The following is a 23,307-nucleotide window of genomic DNA, read 5'->3' on the forward strand; positions in this document are numbered from 1 at the left end:
AACACCGTAATGATGACTCATTGTTAAATTTCAAACAAAAAGTCGCATTTTAGATGATTTAAAATTCATGCATCAATTTAACGCCAAAATAAGATTATCTTTCCAGGGTTAAGCTAAACAGATCTCCTAAAAATAATTTTAATTCACTTTGGCTCACTCACTTGTCACATGGACATCATGGACATCAGCACGATTTGTAAGTTAATAATAACTCGCTAACTACTAAACTCAATCGGTTGAAGACGATGGTAACAATTTTGCCCCAATGGGTAAATTTAAATGCCCCTGACGATAGATGTTCCGACGGTATTGAGCTTAATCACAAAAACTGTGCGTTTGAACTAAACATTTTGTTGATTCACGACAACAGAGGATTATTCAACCTTTTATTCCTGCAACTTGAATGTAACTAGATGTCATCCCTTGAAATTGGGACTTGAAACGAAAGAAAAGAATAGAGTGCAATTTTTTTGCATATTTTTTCATACTATAATAGACAGTAAAAAATAATGGTCAGACGAGAACAACTTGAGTATACTAGAGCAGAAGTTATAACACTTGAATGATAACAACATGCTTGATTATGTTACGTATGGCAATTGCCGTTCAAAATAATCTTAGGGCAAGCCCGAAAGAAATATTTGTGGATGATAATCGGCTAAAATGGGAAAAAAAGGTATTTCTTTTACTTCCGGATTATCCATTTTATTGTTTGTAAAACTTTTTCAAAATGTATTTGTTTACATTCAGATTAACATCTTGCATGTATGGTCTCATCACTGCAAACAGAATGTTTCGCAGGAATGGTTGAAAACCTATAATCCTTTTAGGGCAACTATTTCAAGCTTTAGAGTCACATTTTTTTTACTTTGTAGACTATTTGTAATCTTTCCAGATCAAAAACTTTTAGAAACTACTATTTTCGAGCACCCGTGAAGAAACTGCAAACTAATTGTCGCGCATTGCAATTTCATCCCATTTCGAAAGTCGAAATTATTGCTAATCATTTATAATTTCGTAACAATAGAAAAATATCGTAACCAATACAATAACAAAAAAATATTAGGGGAAACGTAACTTTTAATGTATCGCGAAGAAAACAAACGTAATACTTTATCAAACATAAGTTTCCATCCTTACACAAGGAAACATTGAAGTCCAGCAGCCATCACTGGACTTTCAAATTCATCTCACTCAATTTTACTGAAGTGCTTTATAACTGGTTCACTTAATTTCATACGAACTGTCGTATTTTTAAGTTCGATGTGTTTCAAACTTCAACGTACACCACGTAAAACTGACCAACCGCACAGTACTTTGCTGCGGTACGAAAAATGTTATGGCGGCCATTATCGTTTGTACGTTCGTGTAAAAAAGGTTCTTGTTCCAATTTTTAAAAATTCCTGCAGATTGATTTTTAAAATATATCGGTAGTTCAGAGGAAGGATATTTATTCTGAAATGCAAAAATCAAGCAAATTTTCATACACGGATATATTCTGTATTTTCAACTCGGTAGAAGCTGTGTGATTTTAAAATTAATTACTTTTTTGAACAAACACATTGAACGACGAACGCTCGTAAAACCTAGTATCGAAAACCAAAAAAATAATTTCAAATAACGAGCGATTGGAATTTTAGAGTACGCGTAACATTCAACTATTCGAACTTCGAAAAACTGTTTTTGTCATGTAGTTTGTAAATCACACTTAAAATCATACTCCACACGATGGGAATAATTCTTCACATATGATTCGACGTAAATTTCAATTTTTCTTTATAGTAGTGTAATGTCCCATCTCATAAGCAGCAATGATACAAAATTATATTGAATGGGATTGAACAGGAAGGACTTAGGTAAAGTGGTAGTTTATCTCTACTAAATGGAATGTAAACACCCTAAATGAATATTTAAAAAAACAAGTTCCATCTGAATGCAGTATATTTTTCTAAGTCTGTATCATATTTTTCAGTTCGCTTATATTTTGCTTCTCTAACTGCATACAATGTCTCCTTTAATGAACAATCACATTCAGCAAGAGGAATAAGTACAGTTGATTAGCCTTGTCTCGTTTCATTAGAATCACACCCGTACGCAAGTATCGTTAATGATCATTCCCACTTTTGTTCGAATCCATTAGGAAGTTCAAAAAATATTCATTTAACTATACAGGTCGGACTCGATTAACCGGAGACTCGATTATCCGGAAACTTGATTATCCGGATTTTCAAACTCGATTATCCGGAATTTTATTTTTTTGGTGTTCGTTTTTAATTTTTATTCCGAAATTTTACCTTCTGGTATATTTGTGACCATTTATGTCACTTCCGGCATGTTTGGGACATGTTCGAAATAAGCGAAAATAATCAATGTTCAATTTATTTTTTTTTTTTGCTTCTCAAGATTTTACCCCTTTTCACCTCAGAAATAATTTCTGGTTACGCCACTGCATCATACAAGTAAAATAAAAAAAAGGAAATATTTATTTTATGTTAGTTAATAGCGATTATCCGGAAAACTCGATTATCCGGAATGATTTTTTTTTCCGATATTCCGGATAATCGAGTCCGACCTGTATTCGAACTGGGAATATCATTACAGCAGCGTTTCAAATCTGTTGAAAATAAATTTTCAGTCTATTTGATCATAACAAGTACAAAATCTACTGTAAGAACCACTTTGAAATTAATTGTGATATTTTTTTCGGATTGTCATAGGCTCTTTTGCTCTCTCTAATACTTTTCACAAAAGTTGAGTTCATGTTTGCTTATACAAGGACATTGAACAGGCCTTCCAAGAATTAGGAGACATTTTGATTTCATGAACATGAATATTCTTGTCTATGCACTTGATGCACGAGCGTCTTTCCCCGAATTAGAAATAAATTAAGACATTCCGTTCTCACAGACAGGTTCCGAAATAGTAGCCGCGCGTGTATGATTAATAAGCATTTTCAATGCACTTGGCAATTTTTACGTATTTCATGAGAACGCTACCTTGTTATTCTTCTATAGCATTCGAATTTGAAATTCGACGCTCTATTTCCGCTGGGAATGAAACGACGACGGCCACATGACCAAAACCGAATGTATGTGATAATCGATTAAATAAATAACGAGCGTGAGTCCGCGAGCAAATAGAACGAGACAGAAGATTGCGAGTAAGTGGCTAATTAATTAAAAGTGTTAGAATTAGACAAGGACAGGACGAAGAATTGAACAAGAGAATTGTTTCTCTCCGATTCTTTCGATAGGGTAGAATTAAGCTGTGTTATTTTAATAAATTTAATCTTGTTTCGTCCAGCGTTCCGCATGGTCAAATGACCATGCGTACAGGACTCTAATGTTTAATTCGGAATTATACCAAGTCCTGTCGGAGTCTACACGGGTAAGCTACGCACGCATGAATTGAACGAATAAAATTAAAGGGAATTGATAAGAATATACTTACAAAATTTCGATAAGTAATTTCAAATAAATTCCTTAGGTTCTATTTTCTCGTTTCGCTGTAATTTTATTCTTCACTATGCTATGCACCAGCTATATTTAACGCACAAAAATCAATACATACACTTTGCAACAACTAAGGCTGTCTCTCTTCCTATTTTCCGTCGCCATCTTATTTACACGTCTGGTGTACATACAAAAGAATTCTGGCGTCGCATGTGCACAAACGCTGAAGCGTAAATTTTCCAGGAATAAATTCCCCTAACCAAAACTTTATCCACGAGGCATCCCACTCAAATTATGCACCCTCGCTTGTCGTGTTGAATTACGAACAGCAGTAGAAACCCAGCGGAAAAAAATAACAACAGCATGCCTTTTGCACCCTCCCTCAATCGGCTGGAGTAGAATGTCGTTTAGAGTAGAAACAAAAACAATATTAATGAAGATATCACATCCCTCTTGTCTTGGTATCGACATGTGAACCGGAGGGCGTCGCATGGCCTGAAAAGTCATGGCGGCACACGAAAAAAGATTTGTTAACACGGTATTTCAATTTCCCAACCCACGGGTTAAAATGGATAACAAGCACCGCGATGCTGCCTGCTGTTATGTAAGACGACGAGGTTTTAGCCCCTTTTGCTTTCTTCTATGTTGAAGATGTTACTGGCAAACGACGACAGTCAAGATAACGCGCAGGACGAGGGTAAAGTTTTTAATAATAGAACACGTTTTGCTTGCTACAACGTACGAGATGATTCGAAAGTGGGGTGGACGACAGACATACAATAGAAGCACAAAACTTTTAGTTATTTAATTCGTATATTATTTTTTTAATATAATTAAAACCTCCAGCCGCGAGGGCACTTCATGTGATTTCCTTCACTCATATCCCATGGTTTTTTGTTCACAGTCGCGAGCACTTTAATATCGTATCTAAATATGTACATAAAATTTAATTATTATAATTTAAAATTATGAACTGAAAACAACAAACATTGAGACATTACATGCTTACAAGATCCAAGTTTTTTTTTATTTCGTACCTATAACAGTCAATGACAACTTCCAGTGCTAGAATTGATTCTTATAAAGTTCTGATTGTACTTCTGTTCATAAAGGACGACATAATTGCAATATCGTTTTATAGCCCATACTGCATGTTATATCTCTAGGTAATTCAACTTACAACGGAAGATACAATTTTGTTTTAAACGAACGTGTGCGTGTGTGGAACCTATCTCTCTCCCACTGTCTGGCAGTGGTAATGTGAAACGAAGACAGCTGCAGTAGAATTTCAACTAATGCTCCGTTGTTCGTATGGCAAAACTCTAGGGAACCATGGGCCACACATATTTTCCAATTTAAGAAGCAAAATTAGAAACAACTTACCAAGGTTAAACACCGTCATGACTCAAATGCATATTGCGAAATAACTAGTTTTAAAATTACGTCATGCCAGAATCGTTGACGGCTGATGTGAAGTTGAATCATCTCTTCCTCAAAAAACATTGATATGTACCATTCAAATGAAAAATACCATGCAATAAACTAATAATAAGCAGCTTGCTATAACTGTGAAACTAGAACTCTCACAGTAGGTAGATATTTGAACACACACTGATCGGTTTGTTAGATCAGCTGGGATACATGGCGTCTCCATAAATACTGAAACAAACGAAACGCATGGCTATTTTCGTGAATTTGCCGTAACCCCAGTCATGAAATCTCTGACACGCACAAAAACGTTGAAAAATAGATTTTTGTGCTTCCTCGTCAAATCGTTTTCAAAATCCACTGTTATTATTCATCGAGGAAAACTTGTGAATGTGAATAGATGAAAATTTGTCGACCCACCCCAAACAAATGATATTGCAATAATATATTAATACGTTTATTTAAAGTTATTACATTAAAACTAATTAAATTACAATTGTTAAAATGTTCTCTTACTACATCAGTTATGTTTTTTTTTTTCATTTTTATTCCATTTACTTTTCACTACAATCACTTCTCTAGACTTAGTTTGGATGTACTTCTTTATCGTACCGCGTCATTCTCGTAGTGCATTCCAACTTTAAAGTTACGGTCCGCGTTTACTATAATATTCAAAAGATTAATTTTCATTCTAATCGAGAGGGAACTATTTACATGATTTTTCGCCTGCAAATTTGGAAACTTTTTAAACTGTTGTTTTTCCAGCAACACTTTCTTCATGGATCCATAAGTGTCGGTGGAACAATTCTACTCGTAAATCGAAGCGAGAAATTTTGATTTCTTTTCTGAAATTCGTCTGAGAGAGGTTCGCTACTGTAATGTATTATTACTGGGCATGGAGTTAGAGTTTAGTACGGATTTAAACGGAATTCATGTAACCAACTTCTCTAAGTAGGTAGCGGTGTTTGACAGTACGATTCGGTTTCTCTGTTAAGTTCGAACATGACAAGATTTTTCTAATATCATTAATAAAATTATTTGCATGGTTTTATGTGAAAATTTGAGCACGTTTGATAATGTCAAAACTGTATTGTTGGCTATATCTATGAAATGTGATGCTATGCTCTGATTCAATTTCTTTAGAGATTTTTTCCTGCCTGGAAATATATAACACTACTTTAGCACTATTATACTTATTACTAGATTTGTTAATATTATATCGAAACTAATTTTACCCATACGGTATATGTACAAATAAAATTACATAAATTAGATACTTTATTCACTGTAAAAGAAATTTGCAATCATCCCGGTAGTTTTCTTAATTTTAAACAGGACAGTAGGTAAACCATTTTTAACAATCCAACTCAAACAGATGACGAGGCAGCATGAAGGATTACACTCTTAACTGCGGGGAGCATGTTCACACTTTAGATTATTTTGGTTTCGTTTTGTAGATAGAGCAGCAAGGTGTATATAAATGAGCAAAACAGTTTAAGCTGAACACAATTTAATTAAAACCAACTGAATAACACCTTCATGATACGGGAAACAGTAATCAATATTATTGAGGTAGCCATTATTCGGCTGTAAGCTATACTAAACCAGATGTCGACATTCAGCCAGCCAAGTATAGCTTACGATAAACTGAACAATGTATTTACTCGCGAGAACGGTTATGGATCGAAACAACAGGAACATTAAACTCTTCTATCTCAACTCATATTATAAAACTAATATAAGAACCTCCTTTTTGTTACCCACTGTTTCACAACTCATTCAACAGATTTACACATTTGGTAATGATATCGGAAAAATCACGACAAAAAGTACTAGACTATAAACTATTTTCGCTTTAACTAAAAAAAACTGAGCAACAAAATTAGGCTAAGAAACTCTACCACTGGTTGACTGCGTAAGGAAGAAGAAACAGAAGGACCAATATTATTCAATTAAAATTATAATCACATGATTTTGCCTTCATAAAATTTTTCACTTGTACGTTTGATAATAGGCAAGGAAAGAAAATTTTCCCTATTCATAATCCGCTAGTCTTAATCTTTATCTTAATTTTCAAGCAATAAATTTCACCGTGTCATTTTTAGTCACTAACTTTGCGTTTCTTTTGTTCTCTCTGCAAGATTCTCGAAGAAAGCTTTCCTCCGCAATCTTCCTTGTCCTACCTCAATTCAACTTTCTTGTACTATTTACATACAATATGGTCTACATATTAAATATATGGTTTAGTAATCGTTCTCCACGCACAGACGACACTCTGCAGAAGCTGTATATTGGTGGCCTTGCTTGCACGTTATTAATAGCGCATTTGTTACGTATTATCAAGGGGAGCTTCGGTTAATGCTCATTGTGAAACACAATTCGCCTCCATCCTCACTTCTGAATCAATCATCTTAATGGTGATAATTGATCAAATGAGGATGCGGAATATGGTTGCACATTGGTGCGGTCGGGACGTCACACATTTCCATCTTCAGCTGTCCATTGGCGTCGTCCTGATGATGCTCCAAGGGTCACTGATGCATTTTCGAACCATGCAAAGGCATGCCCAGTCCTAGGTTTAGGTGATGCGGATTGTGATGTGACTGTTGCTGGGCGTGATTATGACTGGAACTGCTACTACTACTGCTATTGGCTTGTGCCGCCTGACGCTGAGAGTTTTTCTTGTTTTTCATCCGTCGGTTCTGGAACCATATTTTAACCTAAAAATAAATATATTGTCATTGATATCAATTCACAATCACTTGCAGATTACTAAACTCACCTGTCGTTCTGTAAGATTCAAATTGCGAGCCAACTCCCATCGTTTCTGTTTGGAAACATAGGCGTTGAATAGGAACTCCTTCTCCAGTTCAAGTGTCTGGAATTTTGAGTAAGGTTTTCGCTTCTTCCGCACCGTCACGTTGCCAGTCCATTCAAGTGGGTTTGAAGGTGTACAGGAACCTACACCACTAACTCCCACGGAAAGACTTGAACCCACTGAGTTGATTTTTCCGAAACGACGGCATGAAAATGAAGAAAAAACAAACAGTCCATTAATGAGCTGATTACCATCGGAAGTTTTTGTTTTTTTTTCGCAGTAGCACAGCTTTAGTTGAAGGTGCAATTTTACTACAAAGTAGCGCACTTTAGCGTCGCGTGAATAATGAGTATGTCTAATTCACCAACCGAACCAGTAGAGCAAAACAAAAAAAAAAACGAGTGAAAAAATACCGCCTTTTTGCCGTCAAAACAAGACCAATATAACCCAGCCAATAAAGCTTCCGCAACCTATAAGTGACGGTCATTTGAAAAAGCCATTTCTCTCTTTAATGGCCAGTTTAACGATATAGGTTCTTGAATAGCCCACTTATTCAGTGGCACACGAAAACCTCATCTCATGCTCATCCGCGAGCGGGCGATAAATTAATTTAACAATTCAATCATTCATTAAAGGCTAGCTCATAAAGGTGATTATCACCTGTCTTTGAGCATCCCTCATTGCTATCATTTGTCATCGCAGTGCGAATACTGATAGCTTCTTTCTGGCTAAACCTTTTCTTACAGTTTCAATGTTAAAGCGAGAAAGGGGATACTCTACTAAACGAACAGACAATAAACAGGCTGTAACAATAAATGTTTCGGCTTGATCATAAAAACGGCAGAATCGGAATGTTGCCGGCCTCCGCGGTCACCCAATAGCAAAACACACCAATACGTAGGTACATGTTTTGACACAGTTATGAATGCAACTTTTTTAGTATACACAACCTTGAATATTTTTGCCCAGTTTTTACATCGCAAACTCAGTGTATTTTCTCGAGACAGCTTTGTTGCTGCTACTGCTTTGTGGCTTGAGCTTAAACGATCTTTTTTATGAATTATTGCCAAACATAAAAATTAAATTAATTGCCATAATTTCAATAAAAAAAGTGTTTGTTGTTACATCGTTTGCGAGCTAGCAATTAAACCCAATAACGAGCACACTGCTAAGGAAGTGATGAACACCGGCAAGAGGTTTGTTATGGTTAGTAAATTGGATATTAAACATTATGAGCGTAGTAATCACTCAACAGGTGTTTACCTAAAGCACAATTTGAACAAATTTAGGCAATTGGCACAGTTTTATCAGCAAAGTCGTGAAGTTTAGTTATTGTTTATAATTCAATAATAACCTGTAGAAAGAAAGTAAGCCCAATAGCAATTAATTATACCCTCAGTCATCGGTCAAAGAATTTGGAACAATAGCTTTTCCTTATGGATCTACAAATTAGAAATTGAACAAGAAGTTTATAAAGTTGACTTCGAAAGTATACGTCTTTTTCTTATTGAAAAATGCATTTGATTACCCAGATAACATAACGTTATAAAAATCGAAAAAAGGTCTTTTGCTTTATTGTTTATAAATCCTATTACTGCTGTACATCAAGATATCGTTCAGTTTATTTTTCCATGCAAAGTCAATCAGCCAACCGACAACCAAGTTGAACAGAGAACTGGTTTACTTGTCGGCTCCTCCCCAGAACAGATAAACAGGAAATTTAGTACATTCGATGGCATCGAAACACCGATCCGAAATGTAAACAGCGGTGCGATATATCAATGGAGTTTTCCAGAGTAAACGGCTTTAGAACATGTCTGCATCAAACCCAGTTTCAGTTTACAGTAGCTAAAATAAACACAAACAACCGAACAAGTACACAATGCAGCAGACCAAATCAAAGAGTCAATAAATAATAACAACATTTCCGTTCAAATCCAATTCATTATTGCAAATTCCAGTAATGTTATAGTTAAACTCAGAAAAAATTAAAATTCAATTGAGAAACTTTTCTTCTGGTACTGAAATTGAAATAAATTTAAAAATTATTAAAAAATCCCCTGACTCCAATTCGAAGAGCATAACTCAAACCAGAATTGAACATAATAATTCCGAATCCCAGTTATTTCCAACGAAGAAGAAAACAGACCATTCTGCGCAAGGCACAATTTTTCTCCGTTTCTCCTTTTTCGTTCTACCTCTCAGTTTTACACTGTACTGCAAACGCTGCTCTGTATCTCGTGTTCCTGTTCGCATATGGAAAGCATTGACACCATATTCACCTCCCCAGGCATTGGTTGGCCATTTGGGAAATTGCTCTCGAAGAATGATAATGTAAGATCAACTCTGGTTCGCAATGAATAATTCAGATAGTAAACACTTGCTTGCTATTAGAGACGGACTAAACTGAAAAGCAACACTTTGACCTTTAAGACACATTTGACTTCGTCATTTTCCCAAGTAATAGAACATAACACTGGTCAACAAAAGCGAAAAAAGTCTGCCCTGAAGCTCAAAATAGTTGCCCTTGAAAGATTTTAGCTTTTTAACCATTCCTGTGAAATTTGCTGCCCCTAGCCATTGTCAAAATGCGTCAACTTCAAAGTGTCGCATGGTATTTGCTCGCCGGGTTCGTCTCTTCAACGTTATGTTTACAAGAAAACTGAAAAAATGTTAGTGGTTAGCGCACCGAAACTCACAGGAGCAGTTGAAACCCTAAAATCTTTCATTTTTTTCCAATTTGAGCTTTAGAGCAACACCTGTGTTGACTACTGTAATCAACAAGTTCTATCGACAAGCGATAAAACTTAAAAAAAAACTATCATTTTAAACTTGACTATTTCAAAAATTTTCGATGTCCCAGTTGCCCAGTTGCCATATTACAACTACACTAAGTACTAAGATCAAATAAGCCAGAGCTATATAGTTTCATTTCAGTGGCATTTCTTGTTCCACTCTTTATTTCCAACTCCACTTTTTCTTTGGAAGTGTTCCAACTTCAATCCGCATATACTCTGGACAGTCATTTGTGTTAATCACTGTAAATACTAGCAACTTACCGGGAGTAGGATATGTGTCACTGTACGGTCGCAGGCCTGTAGAATTGTACGTATCGTAACTAGACTGTATCGAAGGAGCATCCGCCGTCACTGCACGTGTACGTTCACTAGACGCGATGTACGCATCAGGTTCGTACTTTGGGTAGTAATGATGCTGCGGAAAGCATAAAATCTGAATCAGAAAAGGCTACAATAAAATGCAAACTAATGTGGTAGAGATCGCACGAAAACTGGGCAAATTGGTAAAAAAATTCATTCCATGTATATATAAATCCTTATTACGAAAAAGTGTTCAGCGATATTCTAAACTGTACTTCATGTTAAATGGTTACATTTAATTATTGTTTGGTAAGAACAACAATTATTCACCTTTCACTAAATGTAAAGTTTTATTTAAATTTTAATCTTATTTATACCACTGTATTTCTCTTTCGAGATTTAGTCCTCAAAATGTGCATAAAATATTCTATATTGATATATGCGATATACGATCATCTCAACGCATTTAGCTGTTGTATGGCAATAAAAAATACTAATGTCAATCAAAATAATTGTTATTAACAATTATTAATAACAATTTATTTTAAGTAACTTTGGTATAAAAATTAATTGAATTTAACTAACAGAATTTAAAGCGTTTTTTTTTTTTTGTAAATATATATGAAACTGCATGATCAAAAAAAAATTCGTAATCATCTGCCTTCACAGAGCAACGGTTTTTGAAATGAAGCCAACGTGCCATTACAAGAGTCGTTAAAAAAAAATTAGCATGCAGAAAAATATAAGTTTCAAAAATTTTATCTGTATAATATGAACTCACTGGTTGAAAGTTGGCCTCAGTTGGATAACCCGGATAGTACATGGGTTTGATGTCGGCTCCTAACCCGTACGGTCCATACTGTGGATGATACGCTGAATCGGCACCCGAGTCGTATCCCCACGGATATGAATGCCGCAGGCGGGACGAATCGGTCTCAAATGCTGGACGTTTTGCTGGTATATGAATAGGGCCTGATGTTAATGTTGTATAACGAGGAATTGTGTTGTTTTAAAATTTGACAATTAAAAATAGTTGATTGATTTTGCGAGAGTAGTAAAATTAAAGCTCATTCTAAATTTTGTTAGCATTTTTTTTACACGACGTAAACAAGGTTAGAGCGGAATATACGTAAATAGAATCAAGAGATACAACTGAAGGAGTACGAAAAACGAGTTGTAGAGTATAGAAAATGAACAAAATAAGTAGTTACCTGAAGGTTGCGAGCTCACACTAGCGGGGGATTCACTAGCCGTTGAGGGTGCAACAATCTGGGTTTGGGAGGACACCACAGAGCTATTTTGCTGGCCGGTTGAGGAAGAGTTTGTTTGCTGTGACGTAACTTGAGGTGGCACCTGTGCTGGTGCTTGCTGTTGTTGTGCTGCAGCCTGCTGTTGACTTTGCTGCTGTTGCTGTACGATATGGTTTGAGCTATGGGTGGTATTTTGCAGAGACGGTGGACTTCGGCCGCCAACACTTGTTTGACCCCCGGAAGGGTCCTCGTACATGGCAGCACCGGCCGTGTGCACCGAATGGGAGTGCTGCCCCCACCAGGCCCCGGCAGCAGCGTGAGACCCTGCCGTGACATCGTGGGGATCGTGGTATATTGCGCACGCCAGGTCAGAGGTGTGATGTGGATGATTTAACAAAGTGATCGTAATTTTTGCAGATTTTTTTGAACCGTTACACAAAAAAATATATCCCAGCAGGGATCAGCGTTTTGCCGTGAGATGTTCAGTGGTCAAATCAGGATTGATTCACCGAAATAGGTTCGGTTCAATAGCACAGATCACAACAAACCAATTGATGAGTTCAAGTTCGGGTTCACGATTCATGCGATGACAACAAATTGTTATTATTGATTTTCGATCATCATAAATCAATCGATCAGCATTTAACACCAATGTATATAAAACACATTTATTTTATTTTTGTTTCACACACCAAACATAGATTTTTATGATTTTATTTTATTTTTATTATTATCATTTTACGACGGCGATGATTCACAGTATGTAACGATGCGATGACGGCGATTATGACGTTGGGACGACAGGTTGATCACAATTCGTTGGCGAGGGAAGTTTTTCGATTGCGCCAAAACAGTTGTTGAAATGGAAAGGAAAAAAAATACTCTCAACTTGTTCTTCACGTACTATTTTGTAACAATTCAGATTGGTACAGTTATTAGTTACTTGCTTCCATTGCACTTTGTATTGCTATCTTTGAGTGAAAGTTATCAAAAAAGTTGCATCAAATAACATGCATAATTTCGGAAGATCACTGCTGCTTCAAAAAATCACTTGTACGTTAGCTTCGGCCAATCGACTGCAGTTCGTCGTTACAAAAACGAGCAACCCTAAAAATGCTGCCTTTCAAGTTTTGTCTGCCCCCCAACACTATGTAGATCAAGGAAAGAGGGGAGTGTGCATTAAACACAGTCGGCACGGAAACGACAACGGCGACGCAGATACAACCAAGACGAGTAGCAGAGTCCACGACGTTTTCCCTTACGTTCTTTCGATAAACTAACGATAGAATACCTCCGCGACGTACCGCTTGCTCTAGCTATGAACTCGAAACACCGGACACTGCGCCACACGGTGGAGCTTATAGCGATTATGCACTACGACACTCCACACTTCCTCACGTGAGCGTGAAAAGATCCGTCGAGATGCTTCGATTGTGTCTTAACTTGGAGAGGTTCAGTCTTACACTGAAAAACAAATCTTCGAGTGTTGAACAACAGTCGGTCCGTCTCTCAGTGTCTGTTCATTGTGATCAAACGTCGCGCGTTGTACACGGATGGACGTATGAACGTATCAACTGATGAGGCAAAGGGAACCAAAAGACTGTCTCGGTGCAGGAGAGCAGAGTGGAAAAGAAAACTTATACCGTGTAAACTACACTGACTCGTATGCTTGCACTCTCTTTCGACTCGCATATCCCTCTGTGCTTTTTTTTTCTTTCGCTATGCCAACACTATAGCATGTACAATATTTCCACGGAAGAGGGTATGCGAGTATCGCTCTCTACGGCGGCGACGTTAGCATAGCAGGCGACCACGCGAGAGAACACACGTAGCATACAACCCACTGCTATGTCAGCCGCGCGATCGCGAGAGCCTTGCCTTGACGTTCCTCGCGTATTACGCGTGCGCGCTCACGATGCTCTCCTGCGAGATCCACACATAAAACCGCGAACTGCGGTTTGTATCATACAGTATAGTATTTACACGGTTTGTGCTATTCCTTCATTACATTGTGTTCATTGTAGGAAAGCACGGAAACTTTTGCTCCCCATGCTAGCCATCTTGCGACTGGGAACTTAACTAACACCTCTGACACAAAGGCTGGACACATGTTAATACCTCGATACTCATCCTAAATCAGCAAAGTCACAATTCGCCTCGCTACTCTAAAAATTTGCTACTCCATGAGGAATAAACTTTTTTTATTTTTCTGCGCGAAAAAAGTTTGTTTGTAATTAAGTCATTAAAGAATCAATTAAAATGTTACTTATACAACAGATATCTGTTGTATAAACACGTGCAAAAATAAACCTGTAAATTTACGGAGTTATATCATACTTTTTACATTGACATTTACATTGAGATTGATAATTTTCCGCAAGTTAACTATTGCATCGAAAGAACCAATTTATTCTGTACATAAAAGTATAGATGTGCCTTCAAGCACGGTCCCCTTGACTGATCAACCATGCCATAAAAGTATAAAACACTAATGGACATGCATACACGTATAAACCATAATTTATCAATTTATTACTGTGAGCATATTTTCTCAAGGCCCTTTCTTTACCTTCTTCCTGAATAGGTTCAGGGCCTTATAGAAGATATTATTGAACGAATTTCTTTACGATCATGCTGTGTGTGAAATAGCGCGGAAAGGTGACGACAAACTTGTTCTTTGTTGAAGTGCAAGATCCTGAATCTAAACACGATATTTACGATTTAATAGGCTGATTTATAAATCAGATATAAATAAGAGGGAAAAAGCGTAAGTTTTGTTCACATCGTTTTAGACACCCAAATTATCGGTAGCAGCTTTGCCTTGGGTATTTTATCATAAAAACAATTCCGCGTTGGAACCTCCAACAATTACGATAACTGAAAAAAATGTGTGGAAAAATATTTTTTAGTAAAATTCAGGTTCGATTTTGTTTTGAACCATCATAAAAAGTAGTTTTTTTCCGCGAGTTTATCTCTCCCAAAGAAAAAAACTCACCACTGTCAGCTGAGCTGTTTTGATGGCCACTTATGGCGGACTTTATCTACTGACCGTCTGACCTGTGTCATTTAGTTGCAGTTGAGTTTTTTTGTCTGTTACGGAACTAACCAATTTTTTTAGCGGCACTTCTGCGTCATACACTTGCACTAACGAAGCGAGCCTCACATTATCTCAACGCGCCAAATTAAAATCATCACTCCAAGTTTTATGCATTGAATCGAAAGAATACGTGTGTTGCTCGGTACTACTGAAACTCGCGCAAAATGGCGTGTTCGCGTTTCAGCGTGATTGAAATCGTTAAATTCCGGTTTCATAGAAGAATGATAGGACACAAAAAAAGGATGATGTCGAGACACACAAAGCACATTCATTGCAATCATCAATTTCGACTTGGTGGAATTGGCATTTTGTGTGCGTTTGAGTTGCCTTTCGCGTTGTTTCTTACATTGATTTTTTTTCTTCTTTTGGTTGCTGATGAGACTCGTCTTTTGATGCCATGCCGCTTCAAGATCCGCTCTTGACGGGACTACTAAAATGGCGGCTTGGTTGGACCATTGAATTGAATTAACGACGCTGAAGAGGTGAGGCGTACGTACGGTAGACGGTTTGAAATAGCAGCAACGGTATTAAATGTTACTCGCGTTCCAAGAGAGGAAAAAGAAACATGGAAAAACTTGTATACGCAAGCAGGAATACAAATTACTTGAAAATAAAAGAAGAGACACGGTACGTGAAAGAAGAAAATGATAAAAAAAAACACAAAAGACATAAATTATGATGATTAGCATCAATTGCGCGAACGAAGAAACGAGTAAAACATGAAACAGCAGGTTTAAACGAAAGGACAACGCCATCGCAATGGGATTTAATCACCGCTATGCAATAGCAGCCAACGTGATGTGAAGACAAACTATTAATCCAAAAATTTCGACAATTATATTTGTTCTTTGGTGCAAGCGATCATGTGACGACGATCAATAATCGTCCAGACAATATGCAACTGAGCTAGTAAATAAATAACGTATTGTAATATTTTCTGACATTAAGCAATGTAATGATGAATAGAAGTATTTACCGTAAGCCGCGCTAGCCAGAATGCTGTTCCGACCTAGTATGTTGGGTATGTTCTGCAAATAAATAAAACAGTGTTCATTACAAACCATTACAAACTGACTGAGAAGTTTTTTTGCAATGTAACAATATTTATTGTTTGAGAAATATTACTCAGTCGGAGGCCATGTTTTCTGTACCGAAAACATGTAGCATGTTTATTTTCAACGTCGCCATTTTTGCTTTTATCTCCGACGCGCTGTTGCTTGGTTCCGTCTCATTCGTTCTTATACATTTTATTAAATATTTTGAGATTCTTTACACGTCCTGACTCTTCAAATAGCTGCCAGTGCCGGAAAGAAGAAGTATGCATGTTCACGACGACAAAAAATCCGACGTCAGCGTCAGGCAGTTGACTGGCGAGGTAAAACCAAAGGCAATGTAAGGTCATAAATTAAATCCAGCGACATTCGAGCGACGTTTCTTCTAAAACTTGCTACTTTTCTGTATGTCGTTACTCAAGCAAGTCTGTTATTTTTCAGTCTCTCGAATCATAGTTAAAATATGTATATATACTCAACCGCAACGTGTTTCAGCACGAACGAATCTGGCATACGTTAAACCTGTTGAAAACAGACACATCAATATTTTCATTAGCAGCTAATCTTGATGCTCAATTTTCAAATTAGTGTCGAAACTTTGAGAGCACAGAAATCCAGAATAAAAGCTGTAGAACTATACAGACTGTCTCAATCCCAGTCGACATACATCTTCATTGATCCTCTCAAGACAATGTTGCACGGCATATCTCAACCGATACTTATTCACAATTCATATTGTCACGTCGTCTCGGGTTAATTTTACTGCCAAAACACAGTTTGTTATACTTTTTTTTGCACTCTCACTCGCAAAATGGTTGGAACATCATTACTGACGGCGCCGTCGCAATAATAACGGTATTAACAATCAATGCAATGCCATGAACAGACCATCACCGGTAGACCGATGAAGAGATGGTGCAGAAAGCAGTAAAACGATATAATTGATTCATTAGCATCTTTCTTTGAGGCAACAGCTAAACTCTGAACAGGATGCTATGTTCTGTTTCACTTGCACCATGTTCGACACTCCATTTTGCATCCCGTCGATAGTTCGATAGCAAACTGAGGATATTGCGCAGGTCATATTCCAGTAACTGCTCCCGGCAACCTGTCCTCGAAACGGTTCAATCCAAAGATATGAAACCAAGTTCACTCACCTTACGAATGATTAAATCACTCACTCTGAGCGATGGATAGTAGTTGTCATTGCTCTCTGCGAAAAAAGAGGAAAATAATCAAGATAATTACTCTTCAGAACATATACTGCCATCATCTTTGTATAAAATATGAAGTGTGTTTCTATATATTGCGATGATTTCACATCTTATTATTTTCAACTGTTCGTAAAGACTCAAAAACATTGTAACGCTATGCATGCATCAATTGCAATTAGGGACCATACTTAAATGACGTAGCATTCATGGGGGGGGGGGATATCATCATTTTGTGACAACCTGTGACAAAGGGGGAGGGGGGGGTTGTAGTAACATCGACGTAGCATTTTTTTTAAAGACTGATTTTTTTGCAGTAAAAATGTATGCTAAAAATACACTAAAACATTGCACAAAGTATTGCAGCGAGATCTGCCGAAATGTTTTTATCTGTGCCATACTGAAATCTTCTAAAAGCTCTTCTACATAAACAATCACTTGGCTTTCCAAACATTTCCAAACTGTTTTGAATACAAAGATCGTTGCTTTTTTGTAGCTTTTAATAGTGAAAATTACGAGACACTCGTTTCATTTCCGGAATAGTTTCTGTGCTTTCTGCAGACATGGATCATACTACACACTTAGATATTATCACCGAGTACGGTAAAATAAATTACCGAGTTTTCAACAACTGACATCTCGGTAAAAATTTCGGTAATACATCAAAACACCGAGATTATATAAAAGCAAAAATCAAAAACCTGTCAAACTTTAACGAGATTTTCGGTAATGTTTCGCCGAGCTACTCTGGGATTCGAACTGTCAAATTATTGCGAGAACTTCGATGAAATTCTCTGAGGCACGTATTTTGCGATTTTTTTTTAGATAACTCAGAATATGATTAAAACGATTAAATATACAAATTATTTTATTAATTACTAAGTCAACTGATTCAATTAAATACAGCATTGTTAAAAACTGGAGAGTTTTATTGCTTCCATGAAACAAACAAACATCTATCACTCTGCAACTTCCATCCTGCGAAGAGAGTTGATAACCTGCGAAATTGAGTGAAGAAAGAATTAATCGTTTTCTTCGAATTTTCTTTGCAGCAAAAAACAAGCTCTGAGAGAAAATAATGTATACTCACTCAATATTTTAGTCAATCAGATCATTGCAGATTTTTTTATATAATAATAATCAGTCGCAAAATCTGTTCCTTTTCTTTCTAAACCCGGACACGAAAAACTGTTAGTGTGTGTCCTGAAACACGCGTTATTCTGACAGCTCAGTTTTCAGGAATCTTGGTAAGAGCGTTTTTGTTCGACGAAATCTCGGTTAAATAATGTCAGGTTTCCGAGATTCGGTATTTTAATTTACTGAACTCGGAAGTTTTCGGTTTTATGGATTTTTTCGGTAAACAAATTTACGATTTTGCGGTAAATACGTTAAGTTTCCGATTCCTCAGTAAATTTTTTACCGAACAACGGTAAACTAAAATATTTTCAAGTAGTTCGGTATTTTACTTTACCGAGAAAGCATTATGCAGTTAAATGTGTAAGTTGTTTAAACACCTTTACTCCTTATACCAAAACACAAGCCCTTCGAAGCAGAAGATGAAGTCACGAGTCTATAAGTTGTAAATAAATTGAATTAGACACAGTTTTATTCTCAAGTATATTTTTGTATGTATGCTACAGTCAGGTTTTTATTACGCGAGGGATAAACCTCGTAAAAAAAACCACGAAAAAAACCACGTTAATTCGAAAATCCGCGTAAGAAAACGCGCTAATTGAAAAATCCTCGTAAAAAAACCGCGTTAATTCATGAATCTGCGTAAAAAAAATCACGTTAATTCAAAAATTCGCGTAAAGTTAAGTAGCAAGAAGTGTTTTGAAAAAACCCGAGACGCTCTAAAACCAGTTTTTAAAATTGTCCTCTTTGACGATCATTACGGATCTTTCGGAGGGCGGTGTTTTTTTTTTTGGACTAAGTCTTCTACTAGATAAACACTTAAACGTTTCTGGTTTCAAACCCACGTTGTTTCGAAAATTCGCGAAAAAGTTTTTGAATTAGCGCGGTATCGCGTAAAAAAACCGCGGTAATTCAAATATCCGCGTAAAAAACCGCGGTAATTCAAAAATCCGCGTAGAAAAAACCTAGTAAAAAAGTCCGCGTATAAAAAAACGCGTAAAAAAACCTGACTACTTGTATTTTTGTACGTTTTTCAGAAGCGGCGAAGGGGGGGGGGTCTAATCGAATGCAAGGTTTTTTTCAGGAGGGGGTTTAATTTTTGTGACCAAATGCTACGAGGGGGGAGGGGGTGCTTAAAAATCATGAAAAAAATATTACGTCATTTAAGTATGTTCAGTTTTTATACTAAGCAACGCTTCGTAGCCGCAAGGTTACAGAGTTCGCTTTGATTAGCTAGTGGTCGTGGGTTCGAATCTTAGTAGACTCAGGCCATTTGGGTGTCAAAGGACTTTAACATGGGTTCATTCTCAGGCTCTCTACTACATACCCTTCCTTCAAGCTGAATTCTATTGTACCCTTGCTGACTTCCATCCTAACAAAAAAGTCCCTCTTATAATAAAACTGTTCTGAGTAACGTATAATACCTGACCAGAGGTGTAGCATTGATAGCCTCTTTAGGAAATTGTAATTATGACGCGGTCTTGGCTGGAAGAACGAGGTTTCGATAAGACTCCTTCCTCTTGACAAAAATATGAGTCCTACTTATAATAAACCTGACCAAAGGTGTAGCATTGAGTGCCTCTTCAGGGAATTATGATTGTGACGCGGTTTTCGTAGGAGGAACGAGGTTTCGATAAGACTCCTTCCTCTTGACATAAAAAGTCCCTCTTAGAATAAACCTGGCCAGAGAGGAACGTTTGGTATAGCCTCAGTTCAGGGAATTGTAATTGGTAGGATAGAAAAGAGGCTCGGCGGTATAGTAGAGCAGTAAGCTTGAAATGAAAGGGTAAACTCTCACACACAAGCACGGATATAAAAAAGCGTATCATTCACTTCAATAATGATACTGCCAATAATATGAACAGAAAACACCTGGACAATATCACAATAGATCAAAATGTCTCTGGTCGCAGTGATGAGTCCACACATAGGAAAAAAAAGCCACGCTTCAACTTCTAGTATACTATAAGTAGTAGTATACCGTTTAAAACAATCTTATGGCTGCGAATAAAAAATATTACAGTTATCTAAAGCTTATCAAAAAACTTGACATTAAGTTACTAGAAATGCTTATATATTTTAATAACTAATACAGTTCGTCTGGGAAAGGACAGATCACACCATAAGGTGGCTTAATTTGTGTTTTGCTTGCACGATAGAAAAATTTTTTAGGTACCTGAGAAGACAACTCAGGACGTAAGAATAGGGTTGCAAATAAATATTTTTTGTGGAAAGCAGAGAATTTTACCATATCAATTTTTTGTTTTGAAGATACGAGTTTGTAAAGAAATTAAGTTCCGAAATTGGTAATTTTTATGGTGTAAGATACACAAAGAGCCTACTTTTAGATTTTTTCCGAAAAGCTGAAGATATTCTACACAACATATACAAAATTTGAAAGCGTAAAATGTTTTATTGTTGTCATAAAGCAAAGTCCTCGTGCTTCGTTCCGTATCGGAACTCGACCTTCACAGAACTGCACATGACAATTGCGAAGCTAGCGCTATGATTCTACTAACACTAACAGTGTCTCCCGAGCCTAGAATCGAGAATCAGTACGATAACTGGCGTGTAAGATAACCTGAGAAAATATTTATTGTTGACATACAATTGTTTAACAATAAAGTTCTAAGATAAACAATTGTACTCTTTTTTTGTTTTTTTTTTGGCTTACGAATATGTACGTCTCTCAAAAAGTTCGGCTACATAGGGATGTAAAACGAAAATCTAAGAACGGAAAAAAGTGTCCAAGTTCAAATGCTAATAAATCGGTTAGTTTTCAATGGATTTTGTTCTTACAGCAATCGATTGGATTATTCGAACTATTGTACTATTGAGAATTGTCAGGCCTTGTTGATACGCAGACCTATGATTGATTGCTTAGGCTTACTTTCCCAAGCGCAGCACGGTCGACAGAATTTCATACCTTGTAAACCGGGTATGCATTCTTTGGGCTATACAAGAGCCTGCTTCTGCTCAAATCAACAAGCAAGAAAAAATGACCGTTTTTGGGGTTGAAGTCCCTCAAAAGAAATCAATCAATCAAACAAACGAATAACTTTGCTAGTGGATGGCCACAAGGACGGTTCTAACTAAGCAGCAGCGGGTACCTGCAGCGGATAAAAGCAGCAGTAGTGGTTGCATCATCAGCGGTACTACTTCTACCTCTATTAAAAAGCTGCCTTTGTGCGATAGTGGTAGGTGCATTGGCCAGCACTTCCTGCGGTGAAAAGCTTTGCAGTTTTTTGGCAACACACAAACGGGGATGTTGGCAATCAAAATCTAGCAGCCGTCAAACTTCGATGTGAAAACAACTTTCCAGTGCCTGATTTTCACTGCCGGGGATAGCACAGAGATGCGGTCGGCATCATATCTGATCTTATGATATTAAATTGAGCAACAAATTGTCCTTTCGTTCATTTATCACACTTCAATAGCGGCATCGGCAGTGGCAGACTTTCCGTGTCAGCTTTGGGATGGACGATCCATCCAGTGAAACTCTGCCCTCTAATTTTTAGTTTAAGTAACAGAAGGGTTGTGTGCAAAGCCACGTCCGCAAGGCTGACGTAGAACTACATGGAGCTGTTCATTGCAACACTTGCATTGTTGCATTCGGGAGTGATCTCGAATTCTTTAAATGATATACTAAGATTACGATGGACTATCTTGTCAATGTTGATAACTATTATCCAACACTATCTATAAGCGCAAATATCTGAAATCAATATGATGGCTCTGAAAAAAATTAAAATGGCAACTGGGGTTGATTTACGGCCTTAATAATATCATCCCGGTTCCAGCAAAACTTTCCAGGAACATTATTTCCAGAGTGTTATTTGATTGGTGTTGGATAAAAGTTATTGTGATTTATCACTCTCTAATACAAAAATGTAGGTAATGTAATAAACGGTCTTATGTTGTTCTATGTCAACCTTGCGGTCGTGACTCTACATACAACTCTTCTTCTATTTTAATTTGTTTTGTGTGAGTGTTTTGATGTGAGAAGAATAATTAATTCCAGTTTTTTTATTAATTTTTTTAGAAAGTTTGAGTGTAAGTTGCAAAGAGGGTGTATTGCACCTCAAAAGTTAGAGATTATGGTAGAAAACAACATCCGGAAAATATTGAAATTAGACGTTTTTTATGATTTTTTTAGACAATTACACTGGTTTTATTTTCCGATTCAAAATTTTTCTAATTTTTTTTCATCAAATACATTTAGTGTCATTTTCAACCTCACTCATGAAAAATATTAGTATTAGATAAATTTGTTTATTTTTGCATTTCTTTGGTAAATACAGGAACTTTCTTTATAAAATCACTCATGAAAAATATTAGTAACAGATAAATTTGATTATTTTTGCATTTCTTTGGTGAATACAGGAACTTTCTTTATAAAGGTTTCCTGCAAGTTTTAAGCACCATAAAAACATGAAAATACGACTAGTTTAAATGTTTTTTTTTATTTTTCAACACTTTATTTCTCTAAATAATAAGTTAATGAGCGTTGAAAATCGGTTTTAAAGTAAAGATTCTTCAAAGTTAGATCTAAATCAAAATATATACAATTTTGTGACCACCTATATATACTTATAATTGTGTGCATATTTGTCTATATGCGTTTCTCTTGTCATTTTAAGAAATCTTTACTTAAATTTGTTTGTTTTTTTTTTGTTCGACTATGTATTTTAGTTGTGATTATCAGTTGTGATTATTTAGTTGTGATCATTATGATATTACAATTACTCAGTAGGGTATCAAAATATA

At 36.5% G+C, this 23,307-nt stretch overlaps 1 protein-coding gene across 3 annotated transcripts in view; it reads right to left on the reverse strand.

The window, feature by feature from the left end:
- Positions 1 to 5,313: 5,313 nt before the first annotated feature.
- Positions 5,314 to 23,307, reverse strand: part of LOC129718119 (homeobox protein abdominal-B) — a 44,842-nt gene continuing 26,848 nt past the window's right edge. For 2 of the 3 annotated variants that reach the window (XM_055668548.1, XM_055668546.1), the window contains 7 exons: positions 17,353 to 17,408; positions 16,120 to 16,171; positions 12,008 to 12,370; positions 11,578 to 11,768; positions 10,758 to 10,911; positions 7,663 to 7,877; positions 5,314 to 7,600 (listed from right to left, as the gene is read on the reverse strand). In XM_055668548.1, the coding sequence (XP_055524523.1) occupies positions 7,412 to 7,600; positions 7,663 to 7,877; positions 10,758 to 10,911; positions 11,578 to 11,768; positions 12,008 to 12,370; positions 16,120 to 16,171; positions 17,353 to 17,408 (1,220 nt within the window). In that variant the 3' untranslated portion in view covers positions 5,314 to 7,411. The remainder of the gene's footprint in view (positions 7,601 to 7,662; positions 7,878 to 10,757; positions 10,912 to 11,577; positions 11,769 to 12,007; positions 12,371 to 16,119; positions 16,172 to 17,352; positions 17,409 to 23,307) is intronic. The other variant, XM_055668547.1, reaches the window with a different exon arrangement.

Source organism: Wyeomyia smithii, chromosome 1 (assembly GCF_029784165.1).
Source record: "Wyeomyia smithii strain HCP4-BCI-WySm-NY-G18 chromosome 1, ASM2978416v1, whole genome shotgun sequence".
Taxonomy (NCBI): Eukaryota; Metazoa; Arthropoda; class Insecta; order Diptera; family Culicidae; genus Wyeomyia; species Wyeomyia smithii.